This window comes from Trachurus japonicus, chromosome 17 (assembly GCF_045865225.1).
Source record: "Trachurus japonicus isolate A0001 chromosome 17, Traja_1.0".
Taxonomy (NCBI): Eukaryota; Metazoa; Chordata; class Actinopteri; order Carangiformes; family Carangidae; genus Trachurus; species Trachurus japonicus.
Window position 1 is genome coordinate 13,481,150 of NC_140923.1, and position 20,454 is coordinate 13,501,603.

The 20,454-nt window shown below is 42.6% G+C and overlaps 1 protein-coding gene across 6 annotated transcripts in view; it reads left to right on the forward strand.

Annotated features, from left to right (window-relative positions):
• Nucleotides 1-20,454, forward strand: part of mtcl1 (microtubule crosslinking factor 1) — a 98,561-nt gene that overhangs the window by 35,708 nt on the left and 42,399 nt on the right. For 4 of the 6 annotated variants that reach the window (XR_015037985.1, XM_085803790.1, XM_085803791.1 and 1 more), the window contains exons 4-8: nt 5,176-5,235; nt 6,985-8,397; nt 13,921-14,049; nt 18,883-18,984; nt 19,889-20,110. Coding sequence is in view for 5 of the 6 variants with exons in the window: in XM_085803790.1 (XP_085659916.1) it covers nt 5,176-5,235; nt 6,985-8,397; nt 13,921-14,049; nt 18,883-18,984; nt 19,889-20,110 (1,926 nt within the window). In the remaining variant the exon portion in view is untranslated. The remainder of the gene's footprint in view (nt 1-5,175; nt 5,236-6,984; nt 8,398-13,920; nt 14,050-18,882; nt 18,985-19,888; nt 20,111-20,454) is intronic. The other 2 variants (XM_085803792.1, XM_085803789.1) reach the window with 1 other exon arrangement.

The window sequence follows — 20,454 nt, forward strand, 5'->3', positions numbered from 1 at the left end:
GGCTCTGACACAGATTTATAACAAACCGTAAAGGCAACAAGAGGGGAGACAAAGAAGCTTGAAGCTCCTCTCTGTGTGTCTGCGTTTAGTAGTAGTTTGTATATTCAATTTTGTGCACAAATTGTTTACAGTTGAGCATTTATTTATTTTATTTATTTATTTATTTATTTAAAAGGGACAATACACATTAATGAACATTCGTACGTGTGCACGAATGTAAATGCGTCAGAGTTAGCAACTTGCTAATTTGCATCCGTAGTCCCTTGGCAGGTAACACACAAACAGACAGAAATGCACAAGAATTATACAGTGGTTCACAATCATATACACATTCATACCTATACATAAAGTGCATGTGATCTGTAAAGTGCCTGGTATAAAGTGCCAGTTTCTAAAGTGCAAGTGCAAGTTTAAATAGGTAAAGTGCAAGTCTAAATGGATGGATCCAGAATGTGGTGGCCCGCACCCGCCGCCTGGGGTGGACCAAGACATTGGAGACAGTAGTAGGACACAGTAGCAGCAGTTATATTAGTGCCATTCACACATATACTTACAGAGATAAATTGCAATATAGAAAAATAAGACAAATGCAGTGCATGCATACATACGTATATGTAGGCATGCACTGCACAACAACAAGAAAACCAGACGAATGACCACACAAAAAAACAAGGCAAGTGCAGCACACGCATACATACGTATATGTACTGTAGGCGCGCACTGCACAACAAAACAAAAATCATGACAGCCAAAAGTATAGAATAAGGCGGACGGACACCGAGCTCCGCGAAGGTCCCGCCTAGTCATGATTACAGACTTGGTTTGTTTTAAGCCAGTTTTTGAGGTGGACCTTGAAAGTGTTATAAGTGGTGCTTTCCCTTATTGTGCACGGTACATTATTCCAAATATTACAACCCTTAACCGATAGAACAGATTGACCAAAAGTTGTGTGTCTGAGAGGTACCTCGCAGTCTCCTCTGGCGGTGGCTCTGGTGGTTCTGCCACTGGTAACTTTACATTTTATATATTCTTTCAACAGAGGAGGTGCAAGTCCATTGAGCGTTTTATAAACAGCACAAGCATACTTAAAAACTTTAAAATTTTTGAAACTTAAGAGGTTGTGTTTCTCAAGGATATGACAATGGTGAAAGGAGATTGGTTTTCAATCACAATCAGTCATACTTCCATAATACAATCCTTAGTTCAACTAGTTCATAAATAGATAGAGAAGCTGTCCAGCTTATAAATGCCTATCCTTTAATTCATGATTTCAGTAAAACAATTGGAACTCTTCGTGGTTTGGGAGTTACAGAAAGAAGCAAGTTTCCAATAATTAACAAATGAAGCCAAAAAATAAAATAACTAAATAAGAAAATGTGTAGAAAACACTGAAGAAACATGTAGAAAACACTGATTATTAGCAGAAGACCGAGTCAGGAAACATGATTCAGTGCTACATCCTCAAAAATAGATGGAAAATCAGTCATGAAGTTGGACACAGAATCTCTCTCTCTCTCTCTCTCTCTCTGCGACTCTCACTGCCCACACTCTGGTTATGTTCATGTTTTGGTGCCGTCTCTAAGCAGGCGCTTCCCTCTCCCCTGTCACCGAGCCAGAGAACTGAGTCAAAGTCGGCCCCAGCTCCGGGCAAAACAGGTTCACCCTCACACTTTCCAGCCGTCTGGCCATGAATGATTCACGCTGGTCGACTGGTCCTATTTTGGCTGGAAACAGCTTGAACAGCGGAGAGGAGGAGAGAGTTCGCTTTGTTTTTTTCTCGCCGAGTAGAAACGACGATGAGTGTGGAAGTAGAAGAGGAGCGTTTGTGTGAAACAGTGATGAATAATATTCTGTTATTCACTTGCAAAAAAAAAAAAAACTGAAATCAATTCAGAATACATTGTTCTTCTTCCTCGAGTGGCAGTTTGAGTCAAGTGGGTTTTGCAAACACTAAAAACTCACTAACTGTGCATTTGCATTGATACTGTATGACAATATTCTTTAAAAAAAGAAAAATGTAGAAATGCACAGGAGTGACTGCAGCGGTTAAAGCAGAAGTAAGCGATATTTTTGTGTTAATATAAGTCTGAAATAGTTATATTTTCCGAAAGCAATCACTTACATAGAGTGTTTGGACCGAAACACGGGTCTTTCAGTCACTCTGCTCTGCTCTGAGCCGAGGAGAAAACTTTTCTCGTATCCTACAAGTTTTATCCAATGAGGAGAGAGAACGGCATGCAGGGCTGTGTGTGCAGCCAAGGGATTCGCCTGAATGTGGTGACGTAGGGACGAGGACCAATAGATCCATGACGAGGGCGGGGGCTGCTAACTCCATCGGCTGACAAGACGTTATGGTGCGTTCAGGGCAACCCGTAACTCGTGTTTTTCCGACCTGTGAAGTCGTACCAGTTCGATCTGGTACGAGTTCACAGGTCGGAAGTTACGAGTGGCCGTTATAGTGACTTTCACAGGTAAAACAGGTCGGAAAAACACGAGTGGGTTGCCTGGAACGCTACAAAGTCGTAAGTCCTGACTTGAAGCTGTAATTTACGGTTTCAAAAGCCTGCCTGGAACGCAGCATTAGCCAAAACGACCGGATCGCTTACTTACTGCTTTAAAAAAGAAAAATGTAGAAATGCACAGGAGCGACTGCAGCGGTTAATCGACAGCTGTGCCCACCAGCGTCCATGCAGAGGTGCTGCTCCCTCTGACTCCTCTTACAGGAGCTGTAGAGAGGAGATGGAGCCTTTAATGTCCCACAGTGTCCGTCCCACTGTGGTGGTGATAAAATACGACTTTATTCTCATTCCCACAGACGAACCAGACCAGACTGTTGGCAATGTAAACATGTCCCAGAAACACTTTTATGGCGACATAAAATATCTTTTATGAGGCGATACAAAGAGGACACAGCTACACAGCTAGGAGACGTCCTCCCCCCTTTTTTCACCTGCTGACCAGCAATTAGTCTCATCCCCTGATTTCTCTTTATGAAGCTCTTCATCCTGTGATGCAGTGGTTTATTTATTTATTGTCATGGTTTATTATTTGGAGGTATTTGGTTGATGGTTTGAGATGTTTTGTTGCTGCAGGAGATATAAAAATGTTTCCTCAGAGATTCATATTTCAACACAATACAGTAGTTATTTGTTGGTTTTGTTGACCTTTTGTATTTTAAGCTTTTGAGTAAATCAAATAACCTTGTCGTTGGTGCTGTACCAGATTTTGTGTGATATATTCTTGTATTATTTTGTATTAACGGTGGCAAAATGGGTTATTTGAAGTGAAAACAATGTTCCTCTTGGATAATACTGGTATTTGAGGTGTATCCTGTATTAGCTGGTTCGTATTTCTTTGTTTTAAGGACAAGAACAACAAGCAAAAAGTTCAGCAAAGACATTTTGAGGGATAGCATATGTGCAACTATAGATTATATTTCATATTTACATGATAAGATAATATTGATACCAACGTGGTCGCTGCAACATGTTGACTTCCACACGGTATGATTCACATATCAAATGCAAAAGGCAGTAACTTGCTTTAAATAAGGATTTAAAGTTTAAAAAAGAAAAAGAAAAAAAAGAATAAAAAGTGAAGTGCTTTTAAAGTAAAGCAAAGTTCAGTGACTCTTAAATTCTTTTTTTCATGTGTAAATTGAATATATCTGGACTGTGGCTTGTGGATTTTCACAGTGTGAATCCTCCTGAAGTGTGGCGACTTTGAAATATGACGCGAGTCTGAGATCGGAAATATTAATATCAAATTATGCTTCTTAGAAAGGAGCTCGGCTGTGACTTTACTTATCATCAGTACCTTTAAATAACTGTGCCGGGGCAGCGATCTGTTCCTGGAGCTCTGCTTTTATAGAAGGGGATTTCTTCTCCTCCTTCTCTCCCCTCTCTCTCTCTCTCTCCATTTCCTCCCTCCCTCCCTCCCTTTTTGCTCCCTGCCTGTCTATCTATCTTGTCGCGGTCTTACAGCGCTGCAGTTGATGTTGTAAGAAAAAGCCCTGATAAAAATGAATGATTGTATTTGGCGGGTGAGAGGCTAAGCTGGCGTGCAGAGGGCCCTGTTTTTTTTTATCCAGGCTTTGCGTGCGATGCGGAGTTGCCGACTGCAGTATTAGCTACAGGACAGATTTCCCCACTGGACAGGCAGATGCTTTCCCTCTGAGCGCCGTGGAAGCACCATGTGTCACTGAATCTGAGCCGGGATAAGACGTCTGTCACACCGAGCTCTCAATGGGATCTGGAGCGTCCCGCTGCATAACACAACAAAAGACATGACACAACATCTTCATCTTCAAACTTACAATTCGGAGCAGAATTTTATTTAAATCACATCCAGTGTCCGTAATACAATCTGCCACTCACTCACTCTGCAGAACTAAGACTCACATGGTGGCCAGATGTTGGCCACTGCCCTGTATTACAGTAGACGCTTCCCACCTGATGGAAATGTTACATAAGACGTCCACATAGATTAATGTTCCTCTGGCCTTTTGGCTTCATATACTGTATGTAAGCCACTGTATTGCAGTTATTATTTTAATTTATTTTATTCATTTTTTTCCTTCTTCTTTCATTTTGATACATCTCATTTGTAAAGGATTTCTTGAAAAAGGGGTAGTTCACTTCTTTCTGCCCCCTTTCATTCAGGAGTTCCATTATTTTTTGCATTAAACTGTTTTTCTTTTCTTTTTTTGAATGATTTAGATTAGATTAGATTGCCTTTATTGTCATTGAAAAAAGAATTCAACGAAATTCACATTGCTGCTTCCCCGCTGTGATACCACACAACACACACAAGACAGAATAAATACAAAACATAAAACCTATATAAACATCATAAAATGAACTAAACTAATTAAGGACCTTATTATGGTATATTGCCAGTTATTGCACATGCCTGTATAAACTCTGGCTGTATGATGTATGTAGGTATCAATAGCATCTTAAAAACTGCAGAGGTCCTCATCATTGGATTCACAGCCTCTTTTATAGCTTTAATCAGAGTATTATAACGTTGTTGGCGTTTTTAATTTTCCCTCTCCATCATGCAGTGACAGCAGCAATTGTTGGAGGGGAATTGATATTTGAAGATCCCGTGTGAAGCGTTTGTGTGCAGTTACATGTTTTACAGCTTTCTGCTTCTTTCTCTGCTCTCTCACAGACGGCTCTGAGGAGACGAGGAAGCAGGGAAACGTTCAAAGACAAGAAATCCTCCAGTCAGGTAAAAGACTTTCTGAACACATTTTCCTCAAATTCAGTATTATTGAGTATTTTTATTTTGAAAGTTACGCCACTGTTGCGCTCAGTGACATCCTCCTTCATTACTATCATCGTGGGCACTTGACTCGAACCCACTTTACTTTACTAGAGCATCAAATGTGTATTAATCCCCGGCTGACAACAGTCCCCGTGCAAATCCACCATTTGCTCCTGTTTTAAAGGGATAGTTCAACATTTTGGCAAATTGGCCCATTGCCATAATCGCTATAGTCATAGCAGTAGGTTCGTTACCTTTAATTGTCGGTATAAGCTATTTTTAGAACGGCAGAGCAGAGCAACAGGCTGCTCAGAGCTACGCTACGGAGGCTAAAGGAATTTCTTGGTTTCCCTCATTAAACTCATGCAAAACCGCTGATGCGAGTTGCGTTCAGGGACAGTTTTTCAGCAAGCAGACTCTGTATTTACCCTGTATTTACCTCGAAAATGGCTCCGTTTCGTAACGTTCTGTTATTGTCTCATAGCGTGGTGATTGTGCAGGTCACAACTTGTCCACCAGAGCGTTTTGGAGTTTTTGGATTTTGCATTTGATGAGTTTGATGAGGGAAACCAAGAAATTCCTTTAGCCCCCATAGCGTAGCTCTGAGCAGCCTGCTGCTCCGCTCCTCCATTCTAAAAATAGCTTACACTGACAAATAAAGGTAACGAACCTACGGCTATGACTATAGCAATTATGGCAATGGACCAATTCGCCAAAATGTTGAACTATCCCTTTAACTAAAAAATCTGTGACCTGTTTATTAAAGATTTCACATGTAGAGATGAACTCACCGACTCGATTGTTGTTATCCGATTCTGCAGCTGCGCCCGATTCTACGAGGCTCCGTAGTGAGTTTGCAGCTCATTGTTTAGGTATCTGGCCTGCAGCTTTACTGTGTTTGTGATTCACTATCTGCTCTCATAGCAGCATTTTTGGCTGCAAAAAGCAGCTTTTTTTTTTTTTCGTCAAAAATCCATTGTGCACCACCTGCCCAGCACCACACAGCAAACAGGCACACTCTGAGATGAGCTGGTGAACACAAATAAGCCAGATATTTCCCTGAGGAGCCGGTAGAGGCCAAATACTGAACCAAAACGGAGTGAATATTGGACTGCAATTCACCAGATTTACTCTACTACAAATGAATGATAATGTTGCTCCATTTCCGAAAAATGTGTAAATAAGTTAATCAAAGCAACTTAAAGGAGACATATTCTGACCCTTTTCCACAAATTAAAATAGTTCCCAGGTGTCTTAAAGACATGTCTGTGACATGGTTTGGTCTAAATACCCCAAGGATCAAACATCACAGCTCTTTTTTTCATCCGTTTAAAACAGCCCTGTTCAGAACGGCTGGTTTCAGTGCCCGTTCCTTTAAATGCAAATAAACCACTGTTGCCCCGCCCCTTCTACCGGTCCCAGGTAGAGGTGGTGTTATGCAAATTCGAAAACTAGTTGCATCATTGTCAGACAACTGAGGGAACAGCTCATAAAACCACACAAATTTTAACCTAGGGAGCCTGAAAATTACAGATTTTATGGTCAATTCTCACATTTTGGGGGCCAAAAGGTGAGGCAAACACACCAATATATGCTAAAGAGCCTTCAAAAGGTGACATTTCCACAATATGTCTCCTTTCAAAGGCGATATGTAGGCCAAAAATCATTTACTTTTAGGTTTAAAATGTTGTGTTGTGTCGTTCTCACAACCAGGAGGACAGCGCGGACCTCAGGTGCCAGCTCCAGTTTGCCAAGGAGGAGTCCGGCCTGATGAGGAAAAAGATGGCGAAGCTCGGCCGGGAGAAGGACGAACTGGAGCAGGAGCTGCAAAAGTACAAGTCCATCTACGGGGACGTGGACAGTCCCCTTCCTCTGGCCGAGTGCTCCGGCGGCGGCCCTCACACCACCCGAGAGGCGGAGCTGCGACTGCGGCTGAAGCTGGTGGAGGAGGAGGCCAACATCCTGGGCCGCAAGATCGTGGAGCTGGAGGTGGAGAACCGCAGCCTGAGGGCCGAGAACGAAGACATCCGGTGTCAGTACGAGAGAGACTGCTTCGGACGGGAGCCCTTCTCCAGCATGCCCTCGTCGCCGTACGGTGGCGACGCGCTGGAGTCGGCGAGCGAGCTGCGTCGCCACCTCCAGTTCGTGGAGGAGGAGGCCGAACTGCTGCGTCGCTCCATCTCCGAGATCGAAGACCACAACAGGCAGCTGACGTCCGAACTCAACCGCTTCAAGTTCGGGCCCAGCAGCAGCAGCGGCGGCGGCAGCGGCTCGGCGGCGATCGGCGAGGAGGGAGGCGAAGGAGGAGGGTTGTTTAAACCCGGGAACGGAGGGAACGGAAACGGCTCGAGTGGCGGGATGATGATGATGGAGGAGCTGAAATCGGCCCGGATGCAGATCAACGAGCTCAGCGGGAAGGTGATGAAGCTGCAGTACGAGAACCGCGTCCTCATGTCCAACGTGCAGCGGTGCGACCTGGCCGCGCACCTCGGCCTGCGCACCGGCAGCCCGCGGGACAGCGACGCGGAGAGCGACGCCGGCCGCAGAGAAGCCGCCGAGGACGAAGAGGCGGGACGGCTTCTTCTCCTCCACCACCCGAAGCGAGAGGGCCCCATCGGAGGCGAGAGCGACTCCGAAGACATGTTCGAGAAAACAACGACGACCACCACCACCTCAGGGTTCGGAAGCATCAAACCGTCGGACGGCAGCGAGCTCAGCGCCACCGAACTGGCCAACCGCAGGAGAGAGGAGCGGGAGTCGTTCAGCAACGTGAAGCGAGAGGCGGAGCGGCTCGGGAAGACGGTCGACCGGCTGATCACGGACACCGACAGTTTGATCTTCGAGGGCCGGCTGCTGGTGACGACGGGGGAGGGTCTGGAGGGAGGGGCCAAACCGGACGCCCAGGTCCTCGACTCCATCAACACGCGCATGAAGGCGTTCCGCACCGAGCTGCACATCTTCATGGAGAAGCTGGACCACGTCGGCGAGGGGCTGAGGGAACGGACCGACGACCTGTCGCCCATGCCGAACCTCACAGAGTCCAGCAGCTTCCTGTCCACGGTCACCTCCATGTCCCGAGACTCTCCCATCGGCACCTTCGGGCGAGACCTGGTGACGGACTTCCAGGTAAGTCCAGTGCATCATGAACCTCCTGACAGCTTGTTTGTTTGTTAGCCATGATGGAGGAGAGACAGTCAGTACTTTTATTAAGGCCATTGCAAACAGGATGTTCTTGAGAAATCTTGCATAACAACACTGATTTAAAGAGATAGTTCAACATTTTGGCAAATTGGCCCATTGCCATAATTCCTATTCATAGCAGTAGGTTTGTTATACCTTTAATTGTCGGTGCAAGCTATTTTTAGAACAGCGGAGCAGAGCAGCGAGCTGCTCAGAGCTACGCTACGGAGGCTCATGGGATTTCTTGGTTTCCCTCATCAAACTCATCAAATACACAATCCAACAACTCCAAAACGCTCTGGTGGACAAGTTGTGACCTGCACATTCACCACGCTATGAGATATTAACACAACGTTACGAGACTGAGTTGTTTTAGAGGTAAATTCAGAGACTGCTTACCGAAAAACTGCCCCATGAAGGCAACGGGCATCAGCTGTTTTGCATGAATTTACCTCTAAAAACAACTCTGTCTCGTAACGTTGTGTTATTATCTCATAGTGTGGTGAATGTGCAGGTCACAACTTGTCCACCAGAGCGTTTTGGAGTTGTTGGATTGTGTATGTGATGAGTTTGATGAGGGAAACCAAGAAATCCCATGAGCCTCCGTAGCGTAACTCTGAGCAGCTCGCGGCTCTGCTCCGCCGTTCTAAAAATAGCTTGCACCGACAATTAAAGGTAACGAACCTACTGCTATGACTATAGGGATTATGGCAATGGGCCAATTTGCCAAAATGTTGAACTATCCCTTTAACATTCAACCTCAAAATGATCCCACCTGGGTGTCCGGACGATATCATGCTGCAGGAAAGAAATACTGAAGACAAGGGGGGGAAAAAACCCATGGAGCCAGATGGCTTTATTGCTTTATAGCAGCAGTTGGCAAAGTGAAACTGTTTTCAAGATCATGTTAAGTAGTCGACATAATTCAGACAATGAGATCGCCATGAGTAAACCCACTGGTGTATTTATAAATGTAAGAGTTCATTTAGGTTTGATTTAATGGCCCTAAGTGTGCAGTCATTAGTGGGCCATTTAAGGCCAAAATAAACTAAATGAGATCCTAAGTCAGCATTGTGTGCAAAAAAAATCGGCTCTAATTTAAGAAAAAAGTGGCAGCGCCGTACGTCTGTAGCGCACACACACTATCCACAGCCAGGCCGCCTGTCAGTGGGAATCTCATTAAGTTGTCTTAAAGGATGGGTTCAGATTTTCTTTTGTTCCAAGTCTGTCTTAATATAATATGTATGTTGAGAGAGTTATACAGTAGGTCACGGTAATCTGTCCTCCCCTCCAGTACTCGCTGTAGTGTGACAGGACAAAATTGACAGTCCTTGTTCTCTTAAAGGGGAAGTGCAGTGATTTTACCTATCAAAGTCTGTTTGTGACAGATGTGGAATAAACTTTTTGTGGCAACAAAAGATGTTTGAAAGAAAGGAAGAAGTTGGAAAATGAAAAAATGTGGAGTCACCAAGAAGTCATGAGTGAGTTACCAGACCCCCTGGAGACCAGCTGCTACTACAGCATAACGCTCTCTGACTGAACTGTAGTCAAGGTGCATTTTGGGTAAGATAAGCATCAGGTTTAAAGACACTATCTGTGGTTCTGCTGCATTGATTTCAACTTCGTATACTGCGGTATCTTTTTTCCTCAGAGTCAGAAAGGCTTTTATTGCCAAGAGCAGTACAGTTCACTTTACAGTGCAAGGAACTTGACGTGGTGTCAGAGGTACAAAAAATAGTAGCAATAAAATTTAAATAAAATGGAATAAATTTAAAAAATATTCGGTAACACTTTATAATAAGTACACACTGTTAAGCATTAGTTAAGTATTAAATACTGAAATAACACATGAATACTCATTAGTATATAGTTTATAAACACAGTTAAAATGTTTTACTCATCATTGATAAGTACTAACTGTGTTTATAAACTACTAATGAGTATTCATGCGTTATAAATGAAGAATTCAGTATTTAGTAAAGCTTAACTAATGCTTAATAGTGTTCACTTATTATAAAGTGTTACCAAATATTCAGCAAAAATATAGAATTTAGGATTTACTGTATATACAATAGAACAAAATAGAATACAATAAAGACATCTATACAAAATACCTAAGACAGTGTCTCTTTGCTGTTTCTTACCAGACTTGATTTACCAGACTTTATATTTAACTTTGTTTAAACTTAAGACTGTATTCTTGCACTGATACAAAACTGTAGAGTTTGACTGTACATCAGGTGAGGATTTAGACTGAAGCGTCAGACCAGCGCTTTGGTTTAGGTTTTGGTTTTTATACAAATACAACCCAGTGACTGGAAGAAAAAAGTCTGAACTCATCCTTTAAAGCCTGAACTGGGAAAAAAAAATTGACTTTGAGAGATCCCATACAGTAGCCGCCCCCCCCCCCCACCAACAACACCACCACAGCCCCCCCTAACCCACCACCACCACCACCACCAGACGTCCAGTGCCAGTACAGGGCGACATGTCAGGCCCCTCCCCCTCTGCTCCACCATGAGCCACCCAGCTCTACCACACTGGCACCACCACCACCGCCACACTGCCCCCCCACCCCCTCCCCCCTGAACCACCGACCACTGCCATCGCTTCCTGCTGCTGCTGCTGCTGCTGCTGCCACATTCACATCTGCATCTCCATGCACATCCTCATAGCCAGCAGCCCTGCCTGCCTGCTCCCGCCCCCCTGCACTCACTGTCTGCAGCCGCCTGCTTCCAGTCAGCCACGGCCGGGGAAGGAAAGGGTGCTTATAGGAGGGTGCTTGAAAAAGGGTGCTTGGTGTGAATGGAGTAAGTACTATAAAGGAAAGTTATGGCAGCTTCTTCCATTTGGCTTGATTTAAAAAAAAAAAAAAATCTTGACATAGTGAATTGTTGCATGATGAAGTAAATATTTTTCCCTTTGCAGCCGAGCTACACCATGCTATCACTTGTATGACTCATTATGACACATAAATGGTGTAGCTGTAATGTTTGCACAACATATCATCACACACACACATATACACACAAACACTTGGGATCGGTTACTCCATGGTGTTGCCAAGGAAACGAGCCATAAAAATGTGTGCAATGACTAAAATAACCTCTGTTCTACAAAAAAAAAAAAAAAAGAAGGAGTTGCATGGCGCTGTGTGAGTTGTTGCCTGTGGAAGAACCTCGCTGGCTGGCATCCTGCTTTCTGTCCTTGTTCTATATAGCAGCTTAGTGTAAAGTCAACATGTCAACATACTGTGTACTCTCCCAACGCAGGTCCATTATCTCTGTGCTGCATGATCAGGCAGACATCTTGGATGTCTTCTCTAATCAGAAAGTCTGTCGTATGGAAATGAAACAAACAGCTCTTCAAACATTTCTCAACTCAAGACCCCGGGCTGCTTTGTAGAGATAATAGACCGAAGCTGCCTCCATACTCATTCTATCCAATGACCTGTTTCTGCTTTGCTCCTCCGCCTGTAGGACTCACTGGTTAGTCTGGGTGAAGCTGGGTGGTTTAGTCAGAGCTGTAGCCACTTGCACTAAGGACGCACTCCTGTTTTTAAAGCAACAAGGCCTTTGTCCGTCGAGAGTTGTTGAGGGAAGAAGTTGAACACAGTTGTAGAGTGTTTTAAATGTGAAAGGCCGCACTGCAGCAGCAAAGAGTAGGGTCCTGCAGCAGTAAGAGGAGGATACTGTGTACTGTATGGAAGCTCATTCACAAAAGAAAAAAAAAAACTGAGATGTTCTCTCCTAATTATGACACAATCTCTTCTGGCTTCTTGTTATTATAAGATGTTTGTGTTTATAAGATGTATCTTTATCTGGTAATTATTGTTAAGATATGTTCCATATCTCATAATTACTACCACATTATTCCTATGATTATGACTTTTTTTGATTTTTTGTAATTAGTTGTAACAAAATCTTGTAATAACAAGATTTTCATTGTTAAATTTCAATATTAAGGACTTCAAGGACTGGCAATGATGAGTTCTTAATCTTGTAATAATGTCCTATAGCATCTTGTGATTATGAGGTGATATGTTAATTTAAAAATTTAAAAACATGTGTTGACTCTAATAATGAGATTTTTGTTGTGTTATCATCTTATAAAGCATGGGACACTTCTTATTATTAGATTAGGTTTAAATTATTATCACATAGGCATGTTGGAGTTAATAATATCTTGTGCACAAGTTAGGGAAATGTCATTGATACTAATACAATATCTGTCTTAAAATTAAGATATTTTAACTTAAGACTTAAATATTCTATAGGCGATTATGTTATAGGCTAAAGACAAAAAAGCTTGTCATAATCATATCTTTAGAAAAACATAATAATGCACCCTGATATTTATACATTCATTTTATTTATTTATATAGCCTATTGGTCCATAAATCTTCAAACCATCAGGTAAAACTCAGTCTCAATTACAAATCTTGTAATTATGAGATAAAAGTGTCAAAAACAGGATGTAATTTCTCATAATTATAATATACAGAGGTCAAAATTAGAAGAGAAAACATCCCATTTTTTTTTCCTTTAGTGAATGTTAAACACTTTTGTATTTATTTCTTTGACATAATAGATTTAAGTTCTGCTAGCTGGGAGGAAATGTGGGCACTGCTGCGAAGGGGGAGCAGCTAGCATGGCGCTAGCTTTAAGCTGAACTGAAGCCTCCAGTGAATTTGTAAATGCTGTGATGTCTGAAAAAAAAAAAAAAAAGACAAAACAATGTGCATCATACAGGCTCAAGATTGAACTTTTCTTTAGTCAACTGCTTCTACAACACACACGGCTGTGCACGGGCATGTGTTGAAAACCTTTTAGCGTGCTAGCTCTCGCTATCTGCAGTTTGCCGTGGTATCTCTCAGCTGTTGGTTTTGGACTCATGTATCCCTCATTGCATGCGCTTCATAACAAGTGTTTTGCATTCTTTTCCTCCCCGACTCCCTCTCTTTGTTCCTCTTTGTGTTCCCGCCAGATGTTTCAGCCCATGATTTTGTTCATCCTCATTCTCGTCCTCTTCTCATCTCTCTCATACGCCGTCATCTTTAAGTTGGTCTTTCTCTTTGCGCTTTTCTTCGTACTCTAGTCCGTTTGTTCTTCTCCACACCGTGTAGTCTTGTTAGTTAATTTTTCCCCCCTCCGCTCTGCTTATATTCTTTACCCATTTTCTGTTTTATTTTTTTGTTTGTTTTCCCCCCGCCCACTTTCTTTCCTCGACCCCTCACTCACGCCCCCCCCCCCCTCTCCGTTCGTCGTCTTCTGTCTGTTTTGTCCACGATCCACCTCACACATCTCAAACCACCACCACCACCACCACGACTTTACCACCTGCAACCCCTTGTACCCCGCACCCATCCCCCTAATCCTTCAACAACCCATCGTCCACACTCATCTACCTCCCTCCCCTCCCTCCCCCTCACCCCTCTCCCACCCCCCCCCCCCCCCACGTCACTCACAGTCCGGTCAGAGGGATGAGCTGGAGTGGCGTCTAGGACAGGAGCGAGGCGTGGAGCCCCAGAGCCAGAGCCAGAGCAGGGGAGCCACGGGACTCACTAGGTACCACAGGCCCCTGGCTTTAAGAGCAGAGGTCAGTGCCTCCTCCCTCCTCCTCCATCTCCCCCCTTTCCACCTGTGGGACCGAGTTAACACCGGCTCCACTGTGAGCCTCGTATTATACTATACTAGGGCTGGGCCGATCGATATGCTTTTGTGCCGATTCGATTCTCTAACGATTTTTGGGTCCCGATTCGATTTAAATTGCGATTCTGATTAAAGCAGAAGTAAGCGATATTTTTGTGTTAATATAAGTCTTAAATAGTTATATCTTCCGACAGCAATCACTTACATAGAGTGTTTGGACCGAAACACGGGTCTGTCAGTCACTCTGCTCTGCTCTGAGCCGTGGAGAAAACTTTTCTCGTATCCTACAAGTTTTATCCAATGAGGACAGAGAACGGCATGAAGGGCTGTGTGTGCAGCCAAGGGATGCGCCTGAATGTGGTGACATAGGGACGAGGACCAATAGATCCATGACGAGGGCGGGGGCTGCTAAGTCCATCGGCTGACAAGACGTTATGGTGCGTTCAAGGCAGCCCGTAACTCGTGTTTTTCCGACCTGTGAAGTCGTACCAGTTCGATCTGGTGCGAGTTCACGGGTCGGAAGTTACGAGTGGCCGTTATAGTGACTTTCACAGGTAAAACAGGTCGGAAAAACACGAGTGGGTTGCCTGGAACGCTACAAAGTCGTAAGTCGTGACTTGAAGCTGTGATTTACGGTTTCAAAAGCCTGCCTGGAACGCAGCATTAGCCAAAACGACCAGATCGCTTACTTCTGCTTTAAACAAGTATTGCGATTCGATTTAACCAAGTATTGCGATTTTATATACTTCAATTATTGTGGTTTTCTTTCCTTAAACAAGAGCAGGTTGAACCAAACACTTGACAATACTGTACATCAAAGTCATATTTACAAAAAACAATACACACATCACATCAGTTTGTCTGTTGTGTTCGTTTGTTCACATAGATATCTGTGAACAAACGAACACAACAGGCCAGTTTGACTTTGTCGAGTGTAATGGCACAGATTACATGGTCGTACAATAAAGATTGGTCGTCCCAAAAAAAATAAAATTAATAAAAAAAATAATAATCGCAATTAATATAAAAATAGACGATATGCTTTTCTCCCGATTCGATTCTTCTACGATTTTTTTGGATGCCGATTTGCACCGGTGAAACAGTTGAATGATTATGATTGTCTACAGACTATTCCAGGAACCATATTTCCCCCAAAAAATACACATCACATGTAAGTCAGTTTTTAAGATTTATTCAGCAGCAGTATTTAGCTACTGTATTTTTACTCTCTTTTCAAAAGCCTGGACTGCATAAAAGAGGCAAAAATAAGAGTATAGAAAAAACAGGCTTCTGAAACCTTTCTGACAAAATGAGATATAGACTGAGGTAAACTGCTACATTTTAACATTTATCTGCACACAAATACTGTAAGAGCCTATAAATTAACATACTCTATTATAAAGTGAACTTAAACCCTTTTCAAAACCTGGAATCTCTGTATGTAAAAAAGATGCACAAATGCACATTGCGCAATATTAAAAAAAAAAAATCGATTTAAAACATCGTCAAAAAAAATATCGCAATACTTATGTGAACCGATTTTTTCTCCCACCCCTAGTATATACATATATACAGTATATAATATATATATGGGCCTTCTGTGTAGAGCAACCTGTAACCAATCTGGACGATATTGATATTCTCTCGCCTCCCTCAAGCCAAAACACTTCTCACTTTCTGAACAGTTGAGCAACAAGAAACGCAGCTCCACAGGGTGAACGGACCCTCCAAAAATCAACCCCAAAACTTAACTGGAGCATGTCATTTTTATTTTTTATTTATTTATTTATTTATTTTTTAACACACTGATGCTGCATGCATACTGATCGACTAGGGATGCCATAGCCATTTGACTTTCACCTCTTCCAGTATCGATTCCAGCGCCTCAGCTCTCGGCATTATACAGTAAAAATGTTAAAAAAACAAAAAATAAAAAATATATATATACTGTTTAAAACATGTGTGGATCTCCTCAGGGTTATTTTTATCTCAGGTAACATGAGGCCGCAGACTGCTGTGGTGCTGAAATCGGTCGCCCACCGTGAGGGACTGGGTGTAGCAGATAGCAGCGGAGAAGCTGAACTTTTATAATGACGTTGGTGTATTTAATACAGTGGAAAGACTCAGTGCATCCCTGCTAGTCCCAGCACAGAGTTCATGCTCTGGGGTTTATTTTTGGAGAGTTTGTTTCTCCATTTGCAATCAGACACTTATTGTTGCTCATTAGTAAAGCTATCGATAGCATTTGCAGGTATTTATTATTATTAATTACACAAGAAAAATGAAAAAATGTAATTAAAAAAAAGAAAGAAAAAAATCTGCATGTATGCTTTTCAAAATAAAACCTGAAAGTGACGATTATCTCAACCAAAACGCCACAGGCTATAGTGGATGTAACTTTCACACCGTTTCACAGAAGCCGCTCAGTCCAGCATGTCTAGTGACGCTCCAGCAGCCACAAGTCACTTTTTGATGCTGAACACGATTTCACTTCATCCACTCGCTCTACCTCCACACTAAATATCCACTCCCACAGCCACTGGTGTTTAATTTCAACTTTGATTTAGCATTTTCTTCTTGCTCTTTTGTTGTTGTTTTTTTTTTAAATGTTTTTTGTTTGATTTGTTTCTACCATGTGTCCCTGGACATTTTGTGATTGATTTATTTCTTTGAAGGAGAAAGTCGATTGCATATAGCGCCTCAGAGTTAAGAGCGTTAACCTGTGTTGTACCACTTTATCGAAACTTTATCGTTCATAATTTGTCAAATGTGTGTTGTGTTTTTAAAAAAAACTCATCTGCTGGTACATGGTGTGTTGCCTTCTGTAACAGTGAGTCAGCAGCCATGCACAGCTACAGTGTATGGACTTGTGAGGCTTATTTATTATTTCAGGGCTGCAGCCAATGATCTCTTTATTGATTCATCTGCCAATTCTTCTTTAAAGTCAATAGATGAATTAGTTTTTCTATAGAAATCCAGAAATTAGTCATGACCTCAAGGTGAAGCCACGGGGTCATATTGAATATTCTGCATCAAAAATGACAATAATGATTATTTCCTTGTCAAAACAGTTGCAGATGAATCGACTCTAATGAACTCACAGAGCTGCGTCTGCCCACAGTGCAGTATGTAGAGATGCCCTGACTCAGCACAATTTAAACACACGTGAAAGTGCTGCCTACACACAAGTGTGAGGACACACTTTAAACTCACTTACACTTACACACACACACACAGAGGAAATCAAACAGGCGAGTGGTAATGTTGCTGCAGGTCTGTTAAACCCTTCAGTGACTCGGCGGTTTAATAAACCGGCTGTGTAATCGCAGGACACTAGGATTCATAATCGCTGCCTCATGCTTGTTTTCAGAGAGAAACTGCCCGCTGTTATGTAATGCAGAGCGCTGGCAGCGGCGATGTGACACATAACTATTACAGTTACAGTTACAGCACATTCATGTGGGTTCCTTCTTCCCTGTGCCTTCCTGCCGCAGTGTAATCTGTGAGGTGAAATTAATGAATGGGGAGGGAGGGAGAGGGAGAGGGGGGGGGCAGCAGCTTGGATATGGCAGGATTAGCGCTGCACCGTAGGCCTGTGCGATTTGCATTTGACATTGGGCTGACAGCGAGGTGATCCAGGGTCAGCACACGCTGCACGGCTCAACTTACTGTTGGAGAGCGCAGAGAGAAACCATGTTATCAACTACAGTATAAGCTGCTGTTTTCAAACTGTGATTCTGCACCTTTTTTTTTATTGTCAGGAAATAAAGACGCTCTAGGGATGTCTTCTTAACCAAGCTGACGACAGAAAGAAGTGTCATTACATTACAATACCATGAACATGAGCATCTCATTTCCCTTTGAGCATTTTTTCACCTGTAGTAGAAACGATCAAACCCGACAACATCCCTTAAGTTCCCACTTCAGTTGTTGCATTTGGCATCCAAGACTTTTTATCAATGAAGTGCATTTTTTGGAGATAATACCTGACACAAGACCGAAAATAGCATACCGTATTAGTTATGTCTTGTAACTTTTATAGACATGATATTTGGTGGGGCAAATTTTTAAAGCTGCACTAAATGCTGGATATGTCCTGTTACAATAGTGCAGTTCCATAATATAGAGTTAAATTTCAACAAATTAAAATAACTTTTAATGCAGAAAAGGCTGGAGATGACACATTTTGGGAAGCGTGATTATTAAAAAAGGTCCATACACAATACTCTGTGTCATAGTTAACTTAGAATAAAGACTGGAAAACAAACTAAGCCCTAAAATGGTCAAGTCTCATCCTTACACTTTGGTTTGTTGTACGATTTTATTGTTTCCCCTCTGTTCCCAGTCTCTAAGCTAAGCTAACAAGCAGGTGGCTACATCTACATACGGTATTTAGTCGACAGTCATGTTCTGTGTAATAATCTAATTCTCAAAAGAACAGTAAATACACATATTATTTCCCAAACTCTCAAGTTAGAATTACATTTTATATATTTGGTCCAGCTTGAAATGTGCTTATTTGAGGTTTTTTTCCATCCTGCTCTGTGATTTTGTTTCTCTTTTCTTTCTTGTGTATCTGCGGCAAATGAAGAGAGCGAATGTAATCGAGTGTAATCGTCTCATACAGTACACAAACCCCCCCTCCCCTTCCCCCTCCCCCTCCCTCTCTCCTGCTTATGTTGTAGTGAGATATCAGTATGTGTATGTGATGATGATGATGTGACTTAATCCAAAGCGCTGGTATAAAGTGACTGTGGACTGTGCTGTTGTGTGGGTTCAGCTCCGGGACACGCCTGCTTCTGACATCCAGTTTCGTCTGGATCACGAGCGAAGGCTGAGGGCGGCGACGGAGGAGCGCGAGGCCGTGGTGTCTCTGCCTCAGGTACATGTACAGTACGACTATATCACACAGTCACTCAGTCACAACGAGTTTCGAGCATAACAAAAAGCCCTGCAGTATCACACTTCACCGGCTCTGCTATCTTAATGCTGGAGTTGGAACATACTTTTAATTAAGTCCTCCACTTGGGAGGGAGGAAAGTTTTGGATTTCAGCTTTGATATTCATACCTGTAATCTGTTTTAGACGGGGGGGGGGGGGGTTAAATTACACTGTCTTCAATCTGACATAAGCAATTTCGGTACAAACGCTGTTTTGTTCTTGCAGCATGAGATTTGATACACGATTAACATGACAGCTATTCTTACAAAGTGATGCTGAAAATTGAAAGTATGTTTTTTTTTTAAAAACTGAAAGTGTGGGTCTCTGCATTTTAGCCACAAAAAGAAAAGCATCATCGGTCAATCAACAACAGTTTTGATAACTGTCTGGTTTTTGTTGATTTTTTAGGAAAGATTGCTAGAAGGTTTTGCCTAAATGAAAATAATTTCTCTTTTTTTTCAACCTATTGATATTAAATTTAGATATGTCTGTGAACAAATCCAGAAATTAACTTGTCATAGGCATTTTCTACTGTTTTTTGACATGTACTGTAATAGATTTAATGATTAATCAGTATACATCTGTCATACATATATTTATAGGACCTTAAAATGAAAGCTACATTTTTATTATAGAATATAGTAATGATAAGTATAAGCTTCTCTAAATCCAATAATCCGACACAGCATATTTAAAATTATGGATGTGGATGAATTATTAAAATGACATGATACATTATTCACATGTCACTTACTGTATGTAATGTGACTTACACAACTAAAGCCAACAGTTAAACAGTGTTAGACCATGTTCCTCAGTTTGCTCCCTGATCTGTTCCTCAACAGGAAGACGAACTTTTGCGTTTGGAGGCCCAGCGCGGCGGCCTGGAGCTGCAGGGGCTCCAGAGTCACGACGCTCCCTGGACCCAGGAGAGGGCCACGCTGCAGCAGGAGGTCCGACTGTTCAGACGCAACACCATCATCTTCTACATGAAGCTCAGGTGGATCCTCATGCACTGGAGGCTCAGCCGCAAGGGCGACTCCGGGGAGGAGACGACGCACGCAGAGGTGAGTCAGAGCAAGTCAGAGTTTGATCGTATAAGAAAGAAGGAATTAAACAGCTCAGTTAGTTAAAGCAGAAGTAAGCGATATTTTTGTGTTAATATAAGTCTTAAATAATTAGATCTTCCGACAGCAATCACTTACATAGAGTGTTTGGACTGAAACACGGGTCTCTCAGTCACTCTGCTCTGCTCTGAGCCGAGGAGAAAACTTAACGTATCCTACAAGTTTTATCCAATGAGGAGAGAGAACGGCATGAAGGGCTGTGTGTGCAGCCAAGGGATGCGCGTGAATGTGGTGACGTAGGGACGAGGACCAATAGATCCATGACGAGGGTGGGGGCTGCTAAC